The sequence below is a fragment of the Pelmatolapia mariae genome, linkage group LG10_11 (assembly GCF_036321145.2).
Source record: "Pelmatolapia mariae isolate MD_Pm_ZW linkage group LG10_11, Pm_UMD_F_2, whole genome shotgun sequence".
Taxonomy (NCBI): Eukaryota; Metazoa; Chordata; class Actinopteri; order Cichliformes; family Cichlidae; genus Pelmatolapia; species Pelmatolapia mariae.
In genome coordinates, this window is record NC_086236.1 from 8,167,111 (window position 1) to 8,190,951 (window position 23,841).

At 39.3% G+C, this 23,841-nt stretch overlaps 3 protein-coding genes across 3 annotated transcripts; 2 read left to right on the forward strand and 1 right to left on the reverse strand.

Annotated features, from left to right (window-relative positions):
• Positions 1–2,923: 2,923 nt before the first annotated feature.
• On the forward strand, positions 2,924–14,014 carry plekhb1 (pleckstrin homology domain containing B1). Its single transcript, XM_063485218.1, has 6 exons — positions 2,924–3,134; positions 4,182–4,334; positions 11,239–11,341; positions 11,428–11,467; positions 11,574–11,664; positions 13,683–14,014. Exons 1-6 carry the CDS (start codon positions 3,098–3,100, stop codon positions 13,814–13,816), a joined length of 558 nt encoding a protein of 185 aa, XP_063341288.1. The 5' UTR covers positions 2,924–3,097; the 3' UTR covers positions 13,817–14,014.
• On the forward strand, positions 5,733–11,227 carry LOC134635729 (trichohyalin-like). The gene has a single exon (XM_063485216.1). It carries the CDS (start codon positions 5,851–5,853, stop codon positions 9,199–9,201), a length of 3,351 nt encoding a protein of 1,116 aa, XP_063341286.1. The 5' UTR covers positions 5,733–5,850; the 3' UTR covers positions 9,202–11,227.
• sc5d (sterol-C5-desaturase) lies at positions 13,840–19,445 on the reverse strand. The gene is made up of 5 exons (XM_063485217.1): positions 19,403–19,445; positions 17,462–17,679; positions 16,780–16,912; positions 16,594–16,694; positions 13,840–16,482 (listed from the first exon to the last, which is right to left on the reverse strand). The coding sequence occupies exons 2-5, from the start codon at positions 17,669–17,671 to the stop codon at positions 16,018–16,020; spliced, it is 909 nt and encodes a 302-aa protein (XP_063341287.1). The 5' UTR covers positions 17,672–17,679; positions 19,403–19,445; the 3' UTR covers positions 13,840–16,017.
• Between the last annotated feature and the right edge of the window lie 4,396 nt (positions 19,446–23,841).

Here is a 23,841-nt window from a genome sequence, read left to right on the forward strand (position 1 = left end):
AACTTTGTCTCAGTGGAGACTGTGGGTCCCTCGCATTGATCTGGACTAAAATAACACTTCAACTCATATCTGTATTTCTATGAAGCTTTATTTAGTTATTTATGGATTTACCCAGGAGGATGTTGACTCTTCCAACTCTATAAATGTTCTCTCATTATCAGTCTTCTCCCTTTTTCCATATAATTTTTAATAACTTTAACTATAAAATCAAACACCTGCTAACATAGCCCCTTCACCTTTAGATTACTTCCGAGACTACCGTGCTTCTAAATGGATAAAAAAAAATCTGTGGTGTTATCTCTTTCTGCCAGGAGCTGTTGCGCACGAATCTGTCCAAAGTCCACCCATGGCTCAAATAATGCGACTGTGCCACACCGCCACACCGCCAATGAGTTACAGAGATATCCCAAAATTTTGTTGACCCACAGAGTAGTGAGTGAGCCGTCTGTCCGCCGAGAGCAGCTGTGGGAGTTGCACAACAGCAGAAAAAAAGCAGCCAACAAACATAGCGTCCCTCTCTCTCCGTCTCTCTTTAGTTTGCCACATTTGTGCTACATTCAGATCATAACCCTGGGGTTTACATCATATCACCCAACAGTAAATATTTCATACAGCCATGATTATAATTCGGCTCTATCCTTACACAAGCATCTGCAGCTCCTCCAACCTAACCACAAACACTGTGGAACAGTCAGGAGAGTTTTGGGGGAGAAACAAACTGTGTTTACAGTTGGTAAAAAGATTCGGACCAATTTGTGAGTAAGTCACGCTGTTGCACTCTTTATTCAGTGATCCTGTAGGAGCAATATGTAGTTTGATGTGTTTATTGTTACTTTACTGATCTATATGTCATAATTTACTTTTAAATAGCTTTCGTGTTTTATAGCTTTGCAGAGGAGGAACATGAAGACAAACAGTTAGACGCAGCACATTTGCTCAGAGAAATCATCAGAAGTTTACTCTCATCATGGGCACGAATATCATGGTAGTTTGGGGCTTTTAAGGATTTCTCTGAGCATACATCTTTAATGACTTAAAAAAAAAGAACTGGGTTCAAGAGTTTGAATTTATTTTGGCTTTTCTCTCATGCACACGGGATCAAAAATATAGCATAGCCAGAAAAGGCCATTTTGCCATGTTTTCATCAATAAATGTTCACATTTATCAGGCTCTAAACTCTTGGTGCATGCAAGTGCTCATGAAGTGGAGATTTCTGGATCAAAGAAAAACCTTTTTTTAACCACTGTGAAATGTCATAAACTTTACCATTAAATACAAAAATCAACATGAAATTTGTAAATTAGCATTCGTCGCATTTATTTTCTTACTTTAGTCTTCTTTGCTTTGTAAAATTATTTTTGAATGTGCACACCAAAAGCTATGCCATTTATTCCTGTCAGTGGTGCCAAACTGGCTTCTCTCCATTACATACTGGTTTCAGTACTTTCTCATTCATTCACAAGTTGACATCAGTATTTTTTGTGGTTCATTCGCCAATATTTACTCACCTCTCACTCTTGCTATGTGACAGAAGAACAGCAGGAAGGGAATGTTTACAAGATGGAAGTGAGACCTGCTCTGATGTATAGTTTGGAGACCGTGGCACTGACAAAAAGGTGGCAGAGCTGAAGATGTAATGGTTTTCATTGGTAGCGACCATTAGGGAAGGTTCAGATGAACTGAAGATGTGGAGAAGAGTAATAGTGGGTAAACTGGGCAAAGAAAGATGTCTGACTGAGTTACTATATATGTTTTAGACTGAGTATTAAATGCCAACATTTTGGGTATACAATAAAATATTTCTATGACAAACATGATGGAAGCTGGCTACTGAAAAATGTCAGATTATAACTGATTTCAGGGGTTCAACTCTTAAATAAAACAGCAGGAGTTATATGAAGGGACCGAGAGAAACATCACTTAGAGGGGGAAAAAGCTTTAGATAAGAAGAAATATATTAAAATGAAAAATTTGACAATCAGAGAGCGGATTCTGTTCATCAAACACAACAGCAGCACATATACGTCTTCTGACTGCAGTGAGCCGAGCTTTCAAATAAAGATGCCTGCTGGGAATTATGAGAGGCGGCAGTCAAGATTCTCCACGATCCCCACTGTGATTGAAATGTTTACAAGACAAGTCATGCCCTGGATGTCAAATAGCAACTCCTAAAGAAACAGAACCACTTCTGCAACTTCTCTACCATTTTACCTGTGGGTACATCCTTTTGTTTCCCTTAAAAACAGAGAGGCATGCTTCAGTAAACCATTAACACTCAGTGTATCATCATCATTATTATTATTATGATTAATAAAATCTTATATATTAATATTTAGTTCATGCAGTGTTTCAAAACTGTTCATCAACAATAATCGCCAAGTGGTTCATGGAAAAACTGTAACAATGGGAGGAAAGCCGCCATTTCAGAGCTTGTATGGGGTGTGACAACATAACATATTGACACACAGTTAAAACAAACAAACAAACAAACAAACAAACAAAAACTAGTTCTGAATTTAGGAACTGGTGTAAACACACCATCAGGAGACTGAGCTGACGTAAACAAGACCAGAACTTTCTATAGGCTATAAAAGGAAATGATGTCATTATGCATCACCTGCAGACATTCTGAGAAGACTCACAGAACTGACCTGGGTAATATTAGGCTAATCCTCTGGATGTTATTTCAGGACAGGGATTAAATTGTAAAAGCATGTCATGCATGTGCAGATGAATCTGTGGAATGAGGCCTACAGGAGTTTAGTTTATGTAATAAGAGTGTTCAACAACTTAAACATTGTGTGGCCCACAGTGCAAGTGTCTGATAGAGAAATCAGTTCAGAAAGAGTGATGGGGGTGGGGGGTGAGAGAGGGCGTGGTCTCCTAATCCAGAATGATCCTCTGAATCAGTGTCAGTCCTGGTGAGAGCCAGATTAATCTACCAATACCTCAATATCTGCAGGACAGAGGCAATATAAACCCAGGCAAAGGCCTCCAACAACAGAGTGGGATCATACAGTCTCTTAGACATAAGCAAGCCTTTTGCTCCTGGATTATTATCAAAGCAAACTAATAACAAGGACAACATCTGAGGATTATGGCGCTCCTGAAATCAAGCTGGTTGTGGAGACAGAGTAAGTTTTTTTTCTTCTTCACAGATTCAGGGAATTCTATAATAAAATTAGTGCTAGTAACTTAAAGGTTCAATTATTCGGTTCAATTAACATATAAAACCATTTAGGCTTCATTTTTTTGGGTGCTTTAAGAGACAGGACCTACAGGACAAGACTTGTCTTATAATTAAAATAATATTCACCCATTTCATCTGTATTTGTTAAGTGTAGTGATAAGGGCCATTGCATTTTCTTTTACTTTTTTCACTTTTCTGTTTTTAAGGAGTTTGACTAAGTATGAGCATCAACATCTAGACTATACATGTGACATGTAGCATGTTACATGTACATTTTACCTCACCTTTTTGGGTAAATGTTAAACTGCATTGAATAAAGTGATAACACTTAGCACAGTGAAATGTATTTGAAACCTTTTGCATTTTTGCAGATTACACTTTTGTCATGGGACAGGCAGTGTGCTGGATATCTCTGGGAAGGCTATCCTTTGAATTTTAAAGCAGCTCACTGAATACAGCTGGCTGCTTCAAACTGCTAACTGCTCGGTTAGATGCTTTGTGTCTACAAATGACCAATACTGCATTGGTTCATAACAACATCCCAGAGATTTAAAGCTTTAAATTCTACTAGGATCATTTAACATCAGCACATTTATCAGCATAGCTGATTTATTAGCTTTATTCTAATCATAGCTAATACATGTGGGCTGTTTTTCATGTATGTTGTGTTGTGTATTTGTGTTGGTGACCAGATTGCAAACTCGACACTGAGGATTTTCTAGAAAACTTCACGCATTATGAAACTCTACCCTTTGTAACTTATAATCTCATTATTTGTTCTTGGCCGTACCTTTAAGTGGCTTATCAAGGACACTCAATGGAGATACATCTGCTTGGTGGGAGGGGTGGGGGTGGGACTATATTCAAAAGCAACTACTAAATCACCTGAGATGTGAGGCCTGCAACAGAAGGATGTTAAACTGAAGTTTAAAGTTATCCCAGCACCTTACCATGCACTAATTTTACAATGTGGCATGTGTCTCCTCTCCAGCTTCTGTCCTAAAACGCTGGAAGCTCAACTGGTGTGACCTTTGGATCGATGGGAGTCTTTGCTTTTACAAGTCAGACAACAGGCGAGAGCTGGAGCATCGTGTCAGTCTCAAACTAGCATGCATAGATGTGCACTCCGGTCAGGAATGTGGAGGTACAGCACGGATCTGTGATACAATTATACCCAGAAGCGAACATGTTCCATCACTATTTAAGTGTGAACGCTGACACACAGAAGTGCTTTAAGCTTAACGTGGGAACGCTTTACAAACATTCAGAGATGAACTTACACACTTGCTTTACTTCTCTTTGGGATTATGGCGTTATTTTTGTGCCACTATTCTGAGCGCACGTAAAAAAAATTTGAGCGCACGTAAAAAAAAGTTTGCAGGTGCAAGTGTTGCATTTTGAGGAGAAATTTATTTTGAGCGAAGAAAAGCTGAATTTGAGTGAACAAAATTCATTGCTGCGTGCAAAAAATGTATTTCAGTGTTTGCTATTATCCATACACACACACAATAGCAGCCCCTCTCGCTCAGTTTTTGCATTTGCGCTCGCTCGCAATGTGTTGCTTGCGCTCTCAACATTTCTGCCCGTGCACGCTCAACTCTCTCTATACACCGTTATATTTGTGCCACAAAACCAGCCAATCACAGACTTGGATGCAAAAATATCTGATTGGCTGTTCTGGTCTCCAATCAGCTCGAAATGACGAAATGCAATATCCCAGAATCCATTTCGTCCAAAACTCAAACGAGGCGGTGGCGGAGGAACACAGAGTGGCGGAGTTTGAAATATTACTCTTTCTGGGTCACAAAATAGACTTTTAAGATATTTTCATGCGAGAATGGTGCTGTGTAAACTTCTAATATCTGCTCGATTCATCAAGACATCACATATTTCCATATGTGAAACAGTGTTTCAATATCAGAATCTGACATTGTTTCAATGTCAACAGTATTAGAAAGTATAACGTCGAATCAATGTCAGGTTTCAACATTGATTCAATATGAAAACCTGACGTTGTTTCAATATTAAAAAAGGGTGCAAGAGTGACGTTAGGTCAACATCAGATCTCAACGTTGATTCAATGACATCGCCTGATATTGACTAAACATTGTTTCAATGTTTCCTTGCTATCTGGGTCTCTAATACTATCATATAAACTGCAATATTGAATAAAACAAGGAGTCAAACAGAAAAACAAACAAACCAAAAATGGTTCAGTCCACCCAATGCTTTCACTCACTGTATGCGCAAACTGTCTAGTTATGATACCAAGTAACACTTCAACGAGTTACCAATACAACTCAGACACAATGAATTTGTCTTGAAAGGTGCTATATAAATAAAACTGTACTTTTATTTACTTTCTTTACTCACTTTTTATGTTATTGCAATAACACTTTTTACACTTTTTTTTTAACACAAAAGAATTATCCTCATTCAAAAGTCATGTAAGAACCTCATTGGCTTACAGAATGCTGATGTTATTTAAAAAATTCATACAAAAACATGACCTCATTCAAAAATGTCATGTGACAACCTCATTGGCATATGGAATTCTGATGTCACAGGCTTCTAAAGCTTTGATCCTTTGAAGCTTTGATTCTTGAATCCTTAAATAGGGGTGAGGATGTACAACTTTTAGTCCGTTATTTGCAGCACTTATGTTAGCAGCATTCAAACGTTCACCAGTAAAGCATTTCGAAACATTTGGATCCTTTTCGTACTCACGGTATACAGACTCCAACATGTCTCAGAAAGAGCAAGAAAGACAAGAAGCTGACCCCAGCTCTATTCCATGGTATGAGTCCCTAGACCCTTATATCAGCTCTCTTCCTTGGGATGAACAGGTAGAATTAGAGGAAAAGCGATTGGAAGAAATGGAGAATGAAAATCTCATGAACAGAGAAAAGATTAAGATCCTGACAGAAGAAAATGAGAGAAAGAGCGCTGAATTAGAAAAATTATCCTACCAGCTTCAGGAAAGGGAAGGTATTATTGAGGAGAAACAATGGGCTCTCCAAGATAAGAAGAATCACGAGCTCCAAGAAAAGCTTGATGAAGCTCTGGAAAAAATTAAAGATCTGCTCCAAAATGAGAAAAAAGAGAGCATTAAAGGGGATAAAATGCTCAAGAAGAATCAGGAGCTCCAAGAAAAGCTTGATGGAGCTCTGGAAAAAATTAAAGATCTGCTCCAAAAGGAGAAAAAAGAGAGCATTAAAGGGGATAAAATGCTCAAGAAGAATGAGGAGCTTCAAGAAAAGCTTGATGGAGCTCTGGAAAAAAATAAAGATTTGCTCCAAAAGGAGAAAAAAGACAGCATAAAACAGGAAAACATGGTCAAGAAGAATCAGGAGCTCCAAGAGAAGCTTGACGAAGCTCTGGAAAAACTGAAAGAAATCCACCAAGAAGAGAAGCAACAGTCCACACAGCAGAGAGACATGCAGAGCAAACTCCAAGCCATGGAGGAAAAATACAAAGCGCTGCAGGTGAAACATGATAAAACTCTGCACAAAAGTCAACAGTTGCTTCAAGACAAAAAGCAAATGGAAATGAAACAGAAAGAAATGGACTCCAAGCTTGACGAGATGGAGGAAAAACACAGATTGCTCCAAATCAAGCTTGAGAAAACAGTGCACAGAAACAAAGAGTTCATTCAAGAGAGAGAGCAACAAGAAATGCTCGAGAAAGAAACAGACTCCAACCTTGAAGTCTTGGAGGAAAAACTGAAAATGCTGCAAATAACTCTTGAGGAAACACTGCTCAAAAATAAAGAGATGCTTCACGAGAAAGACAAACAGAAAATACATCAGGAAGAAATGGATTGCAAGCTGAGGAACATCGAGAAACAAAATGAAGGCTTGCAAGTAATGCTTGATGAAGCTCTGGAGAGAAATAAAGAGTTCCTTCACGAGAAAGACCAACAGAAAACACAAAAGGAAGAAATGGATTGCAAGCTGAGGCACATCAAGAAACAGAATGAAGGCTTTCAAGTAATGCTTGATGAAGCTCTGGAGAGAAATAAAGAGTTTCTTCACGAGATAGACCAACAGAAAATACAAAAGGAAGAAATGGATTGCAAGCTGAGGAACATCGAGAAACAAAATGAAGGCTTGCAAGTAATGCTTGATGAAGCTCTGGAGAGAAATAAGGAGATCCTCCAAGACAAGAAACAAGAGCCCGTAGAGCAGAGAGACCTGCAGAGCAAACTCCAAGCCATGGAGGAAAAATACAAAGCTCTGCAGGTGAAACATGATAAAACTCTGCACAAAAGTCAACAGTTGCTTCAAGACAAGAAGCAAATGGAAATGAAACAGAAGGAAATGGACTCCAAGCTTGACGAGATGGAGGAAAAACACAGATTGCTTCAAATCAAGCTGGATAAAAAAGTGCACGGAAATAAAGAGTTCATTCAAGAGAGAGCGCAACAAGGAATGCTCGAGAAAGAAACGGACCGCAAGTTTGAAGTCTTGGAGGAAAAATGCAAAATGCTCCAAATAACTCTTGAGGAAACACTGCTCAAAAATAAAGAGTTGCTTCACGAGAAAGACCAACAGAAAATACAACAGGAAGAAATGGATTGCAAGCTGAGGAACATCGAGAGACAAAATGAAGGCTTGCAAGTACTACTCGATGAAGCTCTGGAGAAAAATAAAGAGATCCACCAAGACAAGAAACAAGAGCCCGTAGAGCAGAGAGTCCTGCAGAGCAAACTCCAAGCCATGGAGGAAAAATACAAAGCTCTGCAGGTGAAGCATGACAAAACTCTGCACAAAAATCAACAGTTGCTTCAAGACAAGAAGCAAATGGAAATGAAACAGAAGGAAATGGACTCCAAGCTTGATGAGATGGAGGAAAAACACAGATTGCTCCAAATCAGGCTGGATAAAAAAGTGCACGGAAATAAAGAGTTCATTCAAGAGAGAGAGCAACAAGGAATGCTCGAGAAAGAAACGGACCGCAAGTTTGAAGTCTTGGAGGAAAAATGCAAAATGCTCCAAATAACTCTTGAGGAAACACTGCTCAAAAATAAAGAGTTGCTTCACGAGAAAGACCAACAGAAAATACAACAGGAAGAAATGGATTGCAAGCTGAGGAACATCGAGAGACAAAATGAAGGCTTGCAAGTAATACTCAATGAAGCTCTGGAGAAAAATAAAGAGATCCACCAAGACAAGAAACAAGAGCCCGTAGAGCAGAGAGACATGCAGAGCAAACTCCAAGCCATGGAGGAAAAATACAAAGCTCTGCAGGTGAAGCATGACAAAACTCTGCACAAAAATCAACAGTTGCTTCAAGACAAGAAGCAAATGGAAATGAAACAGAAGGAAATGGACTCCAAGCTTGATGAGATGGAGGAAAAACACAGATTGCTCCAAATCAGGCTTGATAAAAAAGTGCACGGAAATAAAGAGGTGCTTCAAGAAAAAGACCAACAGAAAATACAACAGGAAGAAGAAAAACTTAATCTCCAGAGGAAAAATCAAGCACTCCAAGAATTGTATAACGAAACGAAGTACAAAACAACTGTACTGGAAGGAGAAAAGAAAAAACTGGAAAAACAATGCTCAGAGATGCAGAGTAGCATCAATGAGATGCTGAGAAAAAATACCGAACTTGAGGAACTTTCTAAGACCTTGAAGTACAAAAACACTGAAATCCAGGCGCAAAAGCAAGAACAACAGAAAACACATAAAGACCTGCAGTGTAGACTTCAAGAAATCCAGAAGAGAAACCAGCAGCTGGAAGACATGCACACAGATGTGCACAAGGCAAAGCGAATAGAGGAGGCAACAGTTAAAGAACTGAAAGACAAGCTTAAAGAAAAACAAGAACAATTAGAAGACATGGTGAAAAGATGCAACAAACTTGAGAAAGAAAACACAGAAACAATGGATGAGCTGAAAACCCTCATCATTGAGAAAAAAGTGCTCGTGGAACAGTGTCTGAAAAAGAAGAAAAAATGCTTCCACTGGTTCTGGAGGAGGGACACTGCTGCTTCTCACCTCATGTAACCTTGTCTTCCTCCACCTCTATTCCCCCCTTCCCCTCCCTCCTTTTTCTTTTTTCACCCTCACTCCCCGACCAGTCCCGGCAGTTGACTGCCCCCTCCTGAGCCTGGTTCTGCCATAGGTTTCTCCTTTAGGTATCTTTCACTTTAAAAGGAGTTTTTTCCTATCCACTGTCGCCTGGTGCTTGCTCAGAGGGGATTGTTGGGGTTTTCTCTCCTCTCTCTCTTTCATTCTTTCTACCCCCCCTTTTCCCCCTTCTGCCTTTTCCTTTACCCAATAAACACAATTGGCCACATTTTACATGTGTTTGAAAAATGTCTTCATTCAACAATAATTCATCTTAGGTATAAAAACAAGAAATAGGTAATAGCTGCATGTGTGTTTGTGTGTGTGCATAATATACATACTTGTATTCCAGAAAGAATTAGTACTAGATGGATAGAGACAGGTTTTAAAGACTAGAAATGAAAACATGTGAGTCCTGTCTTTAAATAAAAATATATATTTCCCTATATTCCTATCTATTCCAAACAACGGTAGTAAGTAACAAAGTTTCAGATTTGTCTTTCACTTTGACTCTTAATTTACTAACCATGAACAAGAGGTCAGAGGTCAAATGTGGCACGATACCTTAAATCTGTCTATGATACTTTCTGTATGTGGACCGGAGATGGGCAACACCGCATAGTCTGATTTCTTTTTTCAAGTAATGAGTAAAGTAAGGGATTACTATTGCAAAAAAGGTAGATTACTGTTACTTTCCTGTAAGCAGGCTACATTACTGCGTTACTAATCCTCATCATTTTCTTCGTGAGAGTGTCTAATGACAATGACGTACGAGCGTGCGACGTCCGTGGCAGCAACAGACGTGTGTAGATCAACAAAGGATAATATGGAGTGCAGGAGAGAGTACGACCATGCAGGGTTTAAAGCTTACTTTGAGTTTGATTCCGTAAAAAGTGACAAAAACATTGAAAACATACAGTAGTGAAGTTCTTAGCTCCCTGTTTTAGTTTTGTTGTCGTCCTCCCCGGTGTTCTCCTGACTCTCTTGGTATTTGATGCATGAATGCTTCCTCAGCTCAGCTCCTGTCCCCACACCCTGTCGTCACTTTTTAAATACTTCCATCACACCAACAGGCACTTTAGAATCACCAATTGACAAGCATGTCTTTGGACAGGCTCAAACCGGAGAGGTGATCAATGGACCACAGCGCTGCACACCCCTGGCAACTTTGGGGGTAAAGCCACTGGTTTGTGGTGGTTGCCAGGTGAAATCAGGGTCTGCTGCACCAAAAACATAATTGTGATTGCTTTGGTTGCAATCAGATTGCCATAGTTATCTGCAGTTTGCATGTTGGATGCCAACTACTCACAAAGCGGCGGGAAAAGTTTGGTTTAGTTTAGTTTGGCTTTCATCTTTACTTTTGCGTCCTTTCTAAAAACACTGACATATAGGTCTGGTCTACCTGGACTGGCAGCATGCTCGAGGTGTCCCAGGCGATGCGGTAGATGAGCTCGCCCGGCTCGCTGTCCTGGTCGCTGGCTGACAGCTACAGCGTGATCAGCTTCTGAAAAATTACATTTTCTTATGTTGCAAGTCTCAAATCTTGATTGCCTGGATCCATTTAGTGTTTTATCATATGTGCTTTAAGCAGTAAATCTCAGGTAAAATGAACTGTTCTATCTGCCAGGAAGGACACAAACACAGACCCAAGATAAACAAAGACTGGATACAGTCTTTATATTATCTGCATGTCGTTTGAAATCTACAAGACATGCTGACTCCATGTCTGTGTTTTTCCTAGTCAATCAGGTCATGTTTGTCTTAAATGTGCAGTATTTTAAAGACTGTACAGAAGTTTAGAAGAAAATATCTCATGATAATAGATTACCATGTCCATGGCAAAAACATGTATTCTTACAATAGGCCTGGTCGCAGTTTGCTATAAAAATAGGAAAGAAGCTTTAGCTCATTCATTCTCACCTTTAGTTTACCTTTAACAAATATGGGTAATTTACTCCTTTAATTTTACTCCAGGTGTGACTCCACCAGAGAGCAATCCCAGGGAGAATCTCATCGTGGTTCACCTCGTGGACGGCTCAACACTCAACCTGTGCGCAAACAGTGAAGACGAATCAATGTAGGTACTCACGCTTCACCTCATTATTCTCTGCTTTACTTCACAACTGTCCCTCAGTTTCTCAGTCCTGCTTGTTTATTTTTCAGAGCGTGGAAACTGACTCTGCTGCAGACCAGAAGAAACCCGGTGAGTCCTTCATGCTTTCTGCAAAAAGCTCAAACACGATCAGCAAGCTCTCAGATAGTGTTTCCACCACAGAGCTAAAAGTAGTGCTTTGCTTTTTTCACTGTAGGTGTTCACGTATGACCCATATGATGACTCCTACCAGGCTGTCCCCCTCAACAGCCACCACACTGTCTACATAACACCTGGAGCAGGACCAGGTAAAACATCATATCTTAACACAGAAAACTAGACTTATTGACTTAATATAGTACATAGTACATATATTATAATATGTAGCCATTTTTTTAAAGTATGGAAAATTATAATAGTTCCCTTTAATATTGTAATTTTAGGACAATAAAATTAAGTAAATAAATTAAATTAACCAGGTGTATGCCAAGTGGAGCATTTTAAAGAAGCATTTAGCTCTACACTAAATAAATCTAATGCTGTGGTCTATATACTGGATCAAAACAACAGCATTCATTTGCATTTATTATCCTAGACCATATCCTATCGAGCAAAAACAGGCCAGCTTATGAGGGCTCTTTTCTGAATCCTGTAAACAACAGGGAATTGAAATATGGCAGCTGTCTTCTTCTTCCAAAGAAACAGACAATTCAACAGTAATCTAAATAATCCATAACTGCTTTGGTTGCTGCAGTATGTTTTATAAAACATGGCACACCACAAGAACTGAGCACTTATGATGTAGCTGGTATGTAGCCTGTGAGGAAACAGTCAGAAAACCCAGAACCATTCACTGCACTTACCTCTGTATAACCTCATCTTGTGTGATAATGCATATTTTTTGTATGGTTTCCCAGATGTGACATGCGTTACTCTGAGTACTCTTTCTTGCTGCACCGTTTGCCTCCACACATCTGCTCAGTTTGTGAGCTAATTGAATTCTGGAGCTAGATTTAGGGCACTGGATGCTCCTGCTGGGCGGTGCTTTGAATCAGTAATAAATTAAGTAGAACAAAGCAACCTTTTTTTTAAACGTGACAGTGAGCAGTGCTTAGACTAATAACAGTAATTGGTATGCTAATAATAATTTTTCTTTATGATGTTGTAAGTGTTTTATGTTTGTGTCCACATTTAGCTGGACACAAGTCCACACACCTCTGTAAATGAGCCGAGAGGCAGATTAGTGGGGCTGTGTACGTCTGAGTCCTTTAAATACTTCACTTAATTGGGTTTTAATGATTGTCTTTTAAAAGTAAAAGCCTATAGGATTTTACTTTGAAAGTATTATGCCATGTGTTTTATACATTCACTTCACTTATGTTTGCTTTGCTAGCATTGGGTTAAAAGGCCCTTTTGGCTTTGGCAATGCTTTAGTTCTTCATAGGCATGGATTCAACTAAGTACTAGAAACATTCCTCAGACATTTTGGTCCACATTGACAAGATAGCATCACAAAGTTGCTTCAGATTCATCAGCTTCACGTTCACAATGTAAAAATCTCTTGCTCTGCCACATCCTAAAGGTGATCCGCTGGATTGAGATCTGCTGACTGTGGAGACAATTTCAGCACGATGAAGTTGGTCATGTTTAAGAAACCAGTTTGTGACATGGTGTGTTATCCCATGGTTGTAGAGTTTTGTTGAGCCTGTGTAAATTGTATTGGCATTTTCCTGGGTCTAGCTGGGCCAGCGTGATCTTCTGCTGCTGCAGCCCATCTACACTCAAAGATGCTCTTCTGCATACTTGGAATGTAATCAGTGGATATTTGAGTCACTGTTGCCTTCCTAACAGAAGTCTGATCATTCTCTTATAACCTCAGGGAATGTTTAGGTATTTTCATCCAGAAATGATGCTTATGCTGTTTTGACTTTATGTTTTTGTTTATGCATCGATCTTGCGTTTAAATTTCAAGTGGAAGTGGTAGACATGCGCATGCACTGTGGTTAGTTTTTGCACAGAAGCCCATCGATACTGCTATACTGGCACGCTGTATGCCAGTTAGTTTAAGTTCATTTTAATAAGCACAACTCGGATTTGACACGAGCTGACACTTAAATTCGGGACCAGGAAAAAGGCCTTTGTCAATAAATGAGTTCAGTTCATCATCGGTGCACAATCCACCACACCACAATGATCTTCAAGGTGTGGACTGTTCTGACATTGTCCCTTTTTACAACCCTGATCTGCCCTTATTTTTCTAGACATTCAAAGCAACCGTCATGTTAACACGAATGGTATAAGTGTCTTCTTTCTGTCTATATTTTAGGAACCCACCAGGTGGTTGTTCAAAGGGACCCGTTTGATGGCGTGGTGGAGCATCTAGCACTGGGAATGTTAGCAGGAATGGCAGCTGGGGCAGCCATGCGATCCTTCCTTTGGATGCCCATTTTTTTTTGCTGAGATGACTGACATTACTGACAGGAGAGCAAAGCCTGCCTGTCACCAAAACAAGGGAGTTGGACATCTAACGAGCATGTGTAGAACAGGCTTTCCCATCATACTTGCTCTGATAAAAAAGCTGCTTCAGTGGTTCTTCTGTTTTTTTATTATGAGCATATAAAACCTGCGTTGTCATCTTAAACGTGTAAAACACTGTCAGATGCTGCTCCCCTGTGTCGTCTGTGTTTTAAAAATACTAGCTGCCACAGTATTAGAAGAACAAACATTACGGTTTTAAAGCGTACATACGAGAATGTGGTTTTTGGGAGCTTTGTGCACTTTGTTCTCACTCGTCTTTTGTAAGTTTTTCTTTTACTTGCTGGTTAAGTTTAAGCACCAAAAACTACTTGTTTAGATTTATGCACAAAGCTCTTGGTTTAAATGTGCCCCTTCACATCATTAACACTACACATTGTAAAATGAACTGCAACAGCACCAAGGTTGTAGAGTTTTACATCACCACTTATGAACGTTTGCAAAGCAGGAAGTTGGTTTTATATACGAGTTATTTTTCCAGTGGAATTCTAGACAAAGTGTAGTTTGTAAGAAATATTAAAATATTAGCACCTCACTAGAAAACAAGTAGATATATTAAAAATAAATTATAATATACTGAAATTCACTTTTGTTTTCACTGCACAACAGTCCTAGCTATACAACCACTAACTAGCATTTTTCATAGCTCTCGTCAGTAACGCTGCCTCGACTACCTGAAGATGGACGAATGACCCAAAAGCTCAGCAGGTCAAACTTCAAGGGCACTGAAGACTGCGTCTTAGGTAGTCAGCTTGCCTTTAGGTCAAAGTGTTTGATGAAACCATTGTTTTAAACTACAACTGCAAGTCCAACAACTACGGAAGTCTGAGGAGTCCACCAATAAGGAAAACATTTGACACCCATGAGTCAGTTGAGTTATTTAGTTGAAATTTTGAGATATTAATCCCAAGCAAAAAAAGAAGTTGTTTTTGGAAGTGGAAACAAGCTTCCATAAAACACAAGCTCTTAAAATAAAATAAAAAGACACTGAAAAATATTTGCCCAAAATATATTTTAAATTTATTGTTGTATTAATATTTCAAAAAAATCCACAAAGCATTTCTACTCTATATCCATCAACACACTGACAATGATGCTAATGTAATCTCAGCAAAGAGTGACATGAGCTGTGTGATCTTTCGGTGCATACATTTATTGCAGTTCTATGTTGCATGCTACAACTATAGTATTAAAATGCAAAACATGTATTAAATGATCACGTTCAACTATTCTCTTGTCTTTATAACCAGAATCAGTGTACATGAAAAAAATCCTGCAGAGCTCGAAAAGAAAGAACCAAGAATATAGAGTTGTATGCATCACACCACATCAGTGCTTTGAGGGGGATGGATTTATAAATGTAGGTTGTTTAAGATCCACGTGAGGGCTTAAGAATAAATGAACCACATGTGGCACCCATATTTATCCCACAAACTTTATTCCCTGCTGAGAAGAAACTGCCCAGTATATATCTATAAAACACATTTTCTAAGATTTTTTAAATGTTTCTGTTGGCAACATAATTTCTAACTGTTAGTTATAATTGCCATCTTCTCAATATTTTAATTAAATTGCAACAGAAGACACGACTTCTGAAAAATTAAAGTTAATGAGGCTTCTGCTGCTCTTCTGTTACATTTCTTATGGCTCTTAAAAAAAAATAAAAAACTGGAAGTGCAAAGTAGGCATGGCTGATTAGCCAGTGTTTCAACTTTTGGGTTACTCTGATTTATAACCTGTCAAATAAAAACTTCTGGTTATAGTAGAGCCCTGTGAAACCAGCCTCAGATCTGGTTTGTGACTGAAGCAGCTCCAGTAGCTCCAGCTTTCTGATGATCCTCAAGTCTCTTTGCTGCGCAGTTCAGCGGTTTGCAAAAATCAGTTACACTACAAAACAACACCCCATCTCCAGATGTTAGTCGGTAGTTTGTGATTGGTATGTGTGTGCAGTCCTACCAGGGGCAGCCGTTTCACATTCACTCATTGCTCCACAAGAACTCAATTCTTACAAAGGCTTATTTGGCACATACATGAACTCCAATTACTCTCCAATACACTGGGCTTTAGCAAATTGTCTTTACAAAAATAGAGATCACTTTCTGAAATTATTCATAACCCATGTACTGTTACTCCTCCTTACAGGTAACTCCCCTCTGAGCCCGTCCATTCACTTGCCCGTTAGGCTTCGCTTCGTCATTTCCCAACTTTCCCTCTGCTTGAAGTTTTCTGATCAGATCATGGGGACCTTTCCCCATCAGAGCTGATGGGTGCCTGTAGGAGCCTCCCAGGCGGTCCCACAGAGTGAAATATTGACCGTAGTTGTAGTCGAAGAAGAGGTGGTGGTCAGTGTGGTGAGCTGAGCCATTGATGACGCTCGTCAGGGCTCCGGGGACACGATAGTCGCCGTCGTGGATGGAGATGGTCCAGATGTTAACGAAAACGTAAAGAGCCAAGTAGAGCACCTTGTGGAGGGGGAAGAGGAACGGGTAGATGTGGTAGGGCATTCCTTGCAGGAAGCCGTCCACTGGATGAAAAGCGTGACTGGCAAAGGGAGTGGGGATCTTCCATATGTGGTGTGGTTTGTGAAACAGCTGTTGGGGACAAGAGAGCAGTGAGGTCAATAAAGTTTAACGCACGATAAAGACATTTCCACTATTCAGCAATTGTATATCGCCAGTATGAAAAAACACAAGTGTCCTCACCTTGTAAATAAGCTTATGGTGTAAGAAGCGGTGAATCCAGTAGATGCACATGTCAGTAAAGAACAGGAATGAAATCATACTCAGGAAAAGGCCGGACCAACCTGAAAACAGGGAGATCATGTCACCGACAAAAACTTGGCGTGTTTTGGAAAATTTGAAACATTTTCTGCTGCTTCTTCAGCTTACCGAGGGGCGAATCTGCGACATTATCGTAGAGTTTGCTGTATCCTCTGACTTCAGCGAAAAACAAGGCCACAGTGGGAATGCTGATCCAGGGCAGAGAGGTCATTGCATATTTGATTTCTCGCCATACCTGATTCTACAAATGAGGGGGTAAATAAATAATAACAATAAGTAACATTTTTTAATATGTAATAAAATAAATAAATATGAAGAAAATAATGAAACCAATGTGGCGAATTCCTGTTATTAACTTTGATGGACAAAATTATCCGAGCACATTTCAAACAAAGTGGTTCGGGGGCTAAAAAAAACAAAAATGAATCTCACCCAGCCTTAAAAGACACACAAAGGCTTTCATGAAGAGACCCTCACCCCAGTTAAATGGCCCAATTAAAGCACTACATGTAGACACTACATGTCCGTTAGGCAAGAAAAGCATTAACAACACGACAGGAGGTGAAACCAGTAACATAAACAACTATAAAATACAGTTAGTTTCACAATAAAAACACTATTAATTCTTGGTTTTGAAGCCATAGTGTGCACACGACAGTAATTTGCAAGTGTTCCTATAAATCTGTACACCCTTTTGCAGATACAAAGGTCAATTGATTGCAGGCTTTAGCTCTGCCAACACTCAGTTTATTACTGCATCCGTCATAAAAACAAGATATGGGCTTTATACCTCCAAGAAGTGTGGGTGTTTCATCAGATTGTGGTCGAAGATGAAGTAGTAGCTGATGGCTCCCAGGCCCAGGTACAGGACTGCAGCTCCGAGGTTCGTCACTACCAGCAGGCTGATAATCTGCCGCAGGGCTCCGTCTTCAGGCCACGACGCTGGGTACACGTACGGCGTGAAGAAGTAGTAGTCAGCGACATTCAGCACAAGATCCATGGCTAAATCTGTAAAAATACAACAAAAGAAAGTCAATATTTATATCAGAGCATTTCCTTTTAATAGTTTTTAAACAGACGGGTCACTAGGTGCACTGCTTCTTCATAGTGAGAGCAGATTTGGGTCCTCTAATCTCTTACAGGAGTCAAAATCCTGACACTGCAGATTGATTTGAAAGTGCTGATTTTGATTTATTTGCAGTTTTCATTCTGATACCAGATTTGAAATTAATTGTACAAAGGCCTGTAAGGTTTCAGTCTTTATATTAAATTAAAAAATTAAGTATTTGAATCTAGATTTTTGTCAGTGTTCAGAGGTTTAGTGTCCCTTATTCACCTTTAATTTTCTCTCCATCCATTATCTTTTGCTTATCTGGTGTCAGGTCATATTGAGCATGCTCCACACATCCTTCTTCCCAGTTGCCCATAAAATATCCAATGGAGGGTGCACAGAAAGTTCCTAGCCGAGTGCCCGAACCTCCCCCTCCACTGCTCACCTTATTTCTGTTCATTTTCATAGCTTCTAAATTTTACAGCCGTTGCCATCTTAGAGTGATGCAGAGATGGAAAAGTCACAGACTGTATGCCACTCCTGGTTCAGTAACATATGGTGATTCATGCAGTGGCGCGCTGTTGCTGCCAGGTAGTGAGTTGGTGGTTTTCCATCAACACCTCCTGCTTAATGCTGATAGGCCACCCTTGGCTGCCAACTGAACATATTCAAATTTAACACCAAACCTGCTACTCCTCTAGATTTAGTCTTAACTGGCAATGTAGGCAAGTCACAGACTGTTGAGTTACTGTTGCCTTCCTTGTAGTTGGGTTACATGCTTTCTTGGAAATGTTAGAGCGCTAGTTAGTCTGGCAGCTCGGGAATTTCATAACTAGTTTTCCAATAAATATCAGACAGATGTAGCCAAGATGCAGTCATCTTGGAAGGCCTCCTGGCACTTCCTTTGAGTCATTATCCAATTTAAACTTTATTTTCGTGGATTTTTATTTTATTTTAAAGTACATGTATAAAATCACATTTATTGAAAAACGCTTAAATTCATAAATAAGGCTTTAATATGTTTTTCCCCCTTCCTGAAAGTGGTACTTCTACCACCTTCTTTGCAGTTTGCATTTCTCCCATAGACTTAACGGCAGGTGCCCATCAGGCATGTAAATCAGACTCTGCATCATAGTTGGAATTCCACCAAAAGAAACACCTGACGGTGGCATTTACCACGACACCAAGTGTGCCATCGGCCGCCTTTCCTTGATCGCTTTTCCTGAACCGGTTAGTTCAGATAACGTAGCCTAACTGTCACATACACATAACGGTAAGTGAAAGAGCCCGGAGTTTGTAAAAATCACAAAAACCACGGGTGGCCGAATAAGCATTTGCATTGTCCGTCTTTAACATCACCGTTTCCGTTTCAACCGAAACGCGTAAAGTATTTCGTCACAGCTCCACATCGCTCACTTTCCTCTAAGAAAATTAAAAATGGGTATTTGAAACATGAAAAATAAAGGCTGAATTGATGGATGTACACTGAAAAGTTTTGCAAAGCACATACATGAACGCAAAAACATGACAATAACTACTCGTAGAAACCCCGTTTTTTTTTTTTTTCAAAATTTTGCTTCACTAAAGGGACTCCAAAAAGGCTTCATCGGATTTAAATATAAGTAACCTGGAGTGTCACACTATTATTATAAAGTTACAGCCATGTAAATAGCACTGTACCTTTTCTTGGTTGCAGGTATCCCGGAACAACGATGGAGGGAGGCTCACTCAGCTAAAGTCGGGCAGACGACCAATTAACAGCTAGTTTCCCCAAAACGTCACACGAAGATTCACCAATGAGCGACGAGTTTCTCATCACGGCAGGGTTGTTGTGTTTTCCTATTGGCCAGTCTAAGGATCTGATCATGGCGTTACTGAATCTGTGCTAAATGTCCTGCAACAGCTGGATCATCAGGACAGAAGATGAAACACCTTAAAGGAAGTTTTACCTGAACGACAAAACGCCCCGAATGCGCTCCATTATAACTTGTACAGAAACAATAGTAGCAAAATTCATTTACAAACTTTAGGTACTGAAAGTCATTCAGTGTTTTTCACTTCCCTTGTATTAAATGGAAGGATTACATAAATGTGGGAGCCATTGCTGCAATTCGGCATCCTCCAGCATCTGCACTGAACTTTAAAAAATGACTTTTAGTAGTCTTTCCATGATTACACTAGTTTGCTTTAAGACAAAACCCTTACACAGATACAGCACTGAGAAACTGTTAAACTGTGACATGCACAACATAATTGGAGACGACACGTTAACTAAAGGAATTAAAATTAAACCCAGACAGATGCGTATTTTAATGCAATTGAAAAGCAAAATTATATTCCAATATCAAATAATTACATTTGGCTTGCTGGGATACTAGAAATAACTCAGGCTGCACTGTCTTTAAAATAACTTTCCCAGCTTCACACCTCTCTTGTCTGACTGTGACAGTAGATAAAATATAGCAACTTTTATTTGTTCCAAAGGTAGGGAATTCCTACAGCACATATTCAAAAACATTAAGGAATAACATAAATATGTGATAAAGTCAAATCCCAGTTTCAACAGCAAAATGAAAATGAGTTAACAATAGCTTACTGGATGTAAGCCATGTTTTCTCCTTCCAGATGAGTATTTTGCCTTCAAATTAAACTTGAAATGGAAAATGAAAAAAGTATACAACATTATGCAGTTTGATGTTAATGTCAGTGGTGACAAATTGCTTTTTATTGTGACAAAAACAAACAAACAAACAAACAAAAAAAAAACCCTGACGCCTGTCTAACCACAAGATGTCAGCAGTGCTCTAATGTACAAGTGAGAGCAGCCTCAGCCGTGACTGATATATTACTCATGACTGCAGGCACTATGGGAATATACAGAGATTTTATGGTAGCACCACTGGACGTTAGTGTATTTTAGTGTAACACATGGATTTATTATTGGACACACTATTACCTTCAATGTGAAAGTACAGGATTATTATAGGAAAAAGCAGTAAAATGGTTATAGCATAACCCTTCATAAAAGCTTTTATATTATATTATATTATATTATATTATATTATATTATATTATATTATATTAAATTATATTATATTATATTATATTATATCCAGTGGGTCACTTTTTTATCAAGATATCTAATTTTAAATAAGCCACTAATGGAGACTCGGAGTTATGTGTCTCTTCTTTAGTTGTGATTTTGTTCAAATTCAGCTGTTTTGCTTTCATGACATACACCTTAACAGAGCACACTGCCATTTTTCATTTAGTTTTCATTATGTTTATCATACATCTTTATGGTTATATTACTGCACGTTATATAACATGATATTCACGTTTATATATAATATTAATAATTTATTTGTGTAATATAAACACAAATAGCACCATATTTTATTGCTTGCAGTGATGAGTCACTGAGCTTCAGTCCAGTTCTTGTGTAATTTGGCATATCTCACCCTTTTTCCGTGTTTCCATTACTTATGAATGGCTTCTCGACATCTACCGTTTCAATGAGTAGTAGAATGGTGGATGCGAACAGTAGATGGATCAATGGAAGGACCAGATACATCTCTGAGATCTCGTGTCGAGTCTTTGCTGGATTTTCTCCTGTTTCTTAAGGACGTGACTTTCAGATACTGTTCAAGTTTTGTAGATGAAGTTTTAATTTTTTGGTCTGTTGCTTCTTGTTTCGTACTCAACTTGTCCAGTTTTCTGAAATACTTTACGACACCCTACCAAACATGCCGAGATATTCCAGGTTTTCGATTAATAGCTCTCTGGGAATCACCTTGTGGGTGCAAAACACTATTTTTATGCCTGTCAAAGTGTGATTATTGGCATTGTTGCACTTTCAACTAAAGAAATGGGAAGACATTGTGTTTTGTAACAGGCTGCTAGTAACAAAATGCCTGAAGAGACTAAAATCAAAGCTGGTTCTTTGCTAAGCTGTCTGTTATGTGTGGACACAATGCCGGTTCATCCCTTGAGTTACGTCCTTTTTTTTATGCTTGAATGATTCATAGGTCAGTCTTATTGTGTGTCACGACAAATAGCTTAAATGCAATACAGTTGTGGAGTAGCGATCTATAGAAAAATTCATCAAAGACGATAAAGCAGAATTAAAAATGTCTCAGTAACTGTAGGAGAGAGCAACAAAGTAGTTCAGTATATCACAGTGGACAGTGCAACAAAGGGACAGTTTACACAGAAGCCATGGCCACAGCAGTTTTCATCCTCAGCTGGAGGGATGTATCAGACATTGCAGGTGTATGAGCATCGTCTAGGTCTTTAACACTGCCAGGGTCAGCTCATTGTGTCCACACCTCTCAGAATTGTTCCCTTTGTATTACTGATTTTAAAGCACTGATATGCCAGGTGCTTCTTGGTCAGTGTTGACGTTGGGCTTTGTTGTGTGTAACCTCTTTCATTGGGTCTGCTGTCATAGTAGGCCATAGCCCGTTTTCTCAACAGACTCCCCACTGTCTGACACCAACATCACTCTTTTATTATTATTATTTTTTATATGTTTTGACAAATACAACCAGTGCCTGCTTGGACCGAATACATCAGCTGTTAAATATGTCGCATGTATGAATAAAGAGACTGAGTCGATTTGAGGGGAATTCACTCTACTTTAGAGGGAAGTTGCTGTTTTAAATACACCAAGAGTTGTCTAGCAGGCTGTGAAGTCATCTCCCTCTGTGTGCAGAAAAACACGCACCAATCAGGATATCTGCAGAGAGGCAACCATCACGCTGAGCTCCAGATAACCTGCTGTTCATCATCTCCTCAGTAGGCAAAAACAGTGGATGTGTCACTTTGAGAAATGTAATCAAAAACTGGAGAAACTTGCTGCAACACAGTCACAGATTAATGTTTCAAGTCATAATATATTTGATTGTCTTGCCACTTCACTGGTTACAATTCATGTCTGCAGTGAGCAGTTGTCATTATCGTTATCAGTAATCACAAACTTTTTTCTTTTTTTACTCAGAAAGATTAATTTAATACTTTTCAGCAGCTCCCAGCGTCACACTGGCGAAGCTGCATATATAAACCTGAGTGCACCTGAGCCCGAATAAACTGGATATATTTCATACTGACACACGAGAGCCACTTAGCAACATGTCAGCCTGCGAGTTTCAGGTTAAAGCGCACACCAGATCATTCACAGAAGAACACGCCACCGAACACTTGTGAATGATGTGTCTTTATTGACCAAATGAATCCACATCTTGGTCATATTCGTCGAGAGGTTTGTTGGATCAGACCGTCCTGCGCGTAAACCATCCAAACGGTCACGAGAACCACTTCACCTCCTCTTTTGGATTTGGTTACTGCAGGCCACAGCTGCTGCTGTTTAGGCAGTTTTGGGACTGTGGCTGCATCTGCTCATAAATAACACAGTCTCATAAAATTTAATGAAATGAGAATTAACTATGGCACACGGATTATGCTGTATGAATACTGCAAACATCATTTTCCTCTACTTTTTGAATGGATTCATGACAAAAGCATTTCTCATCATTACCATTCATAATGATGCACATTGCAACTTTGGCTTAAAATATTTTTTTAAATGGCTGGAGGACAGAAATAATTCAGCTCAATTTTATTTATACAGCACCAAATCACAACTGTCTAAGATAAAGACCCCACAATATAAAACTACAACAATCAAATGACCAAGGACTTGGCGACAGTGGGAAGGAGAAACTCCATTTTAACAGGAAGAAACCTCCGACAGAACCAGGCTCAGGGAGGGGCGGCCATCTTTTGTGAGCAGTTGGGAGTGAGGTGAAGAAGCCAGGACAAAAGACACACTGTGAAAGAGAGCCATAGATGAATAATAACTAATGATTAAATGCAGAGTGGTGTGTAGACAAGAGTGAGTGAAGAACAAACACTCAGTGCATCATGGGAAGCTCCTGCAGCGTAACTAAGGCAGGGTTCGGGGTCACCTGATCCAGCCCTAACTACATGCTTTATCAAAAAGGAAAGTTTTGAGCCTGATTTTAAAAGTAGAGAGGGTGTCTGTCTCCCAAATAAAAAGCTGGAGCTGGTTCAACAGAAATACAACAACAAACCTGGAGGAAAGAGTGTTGATATATTGT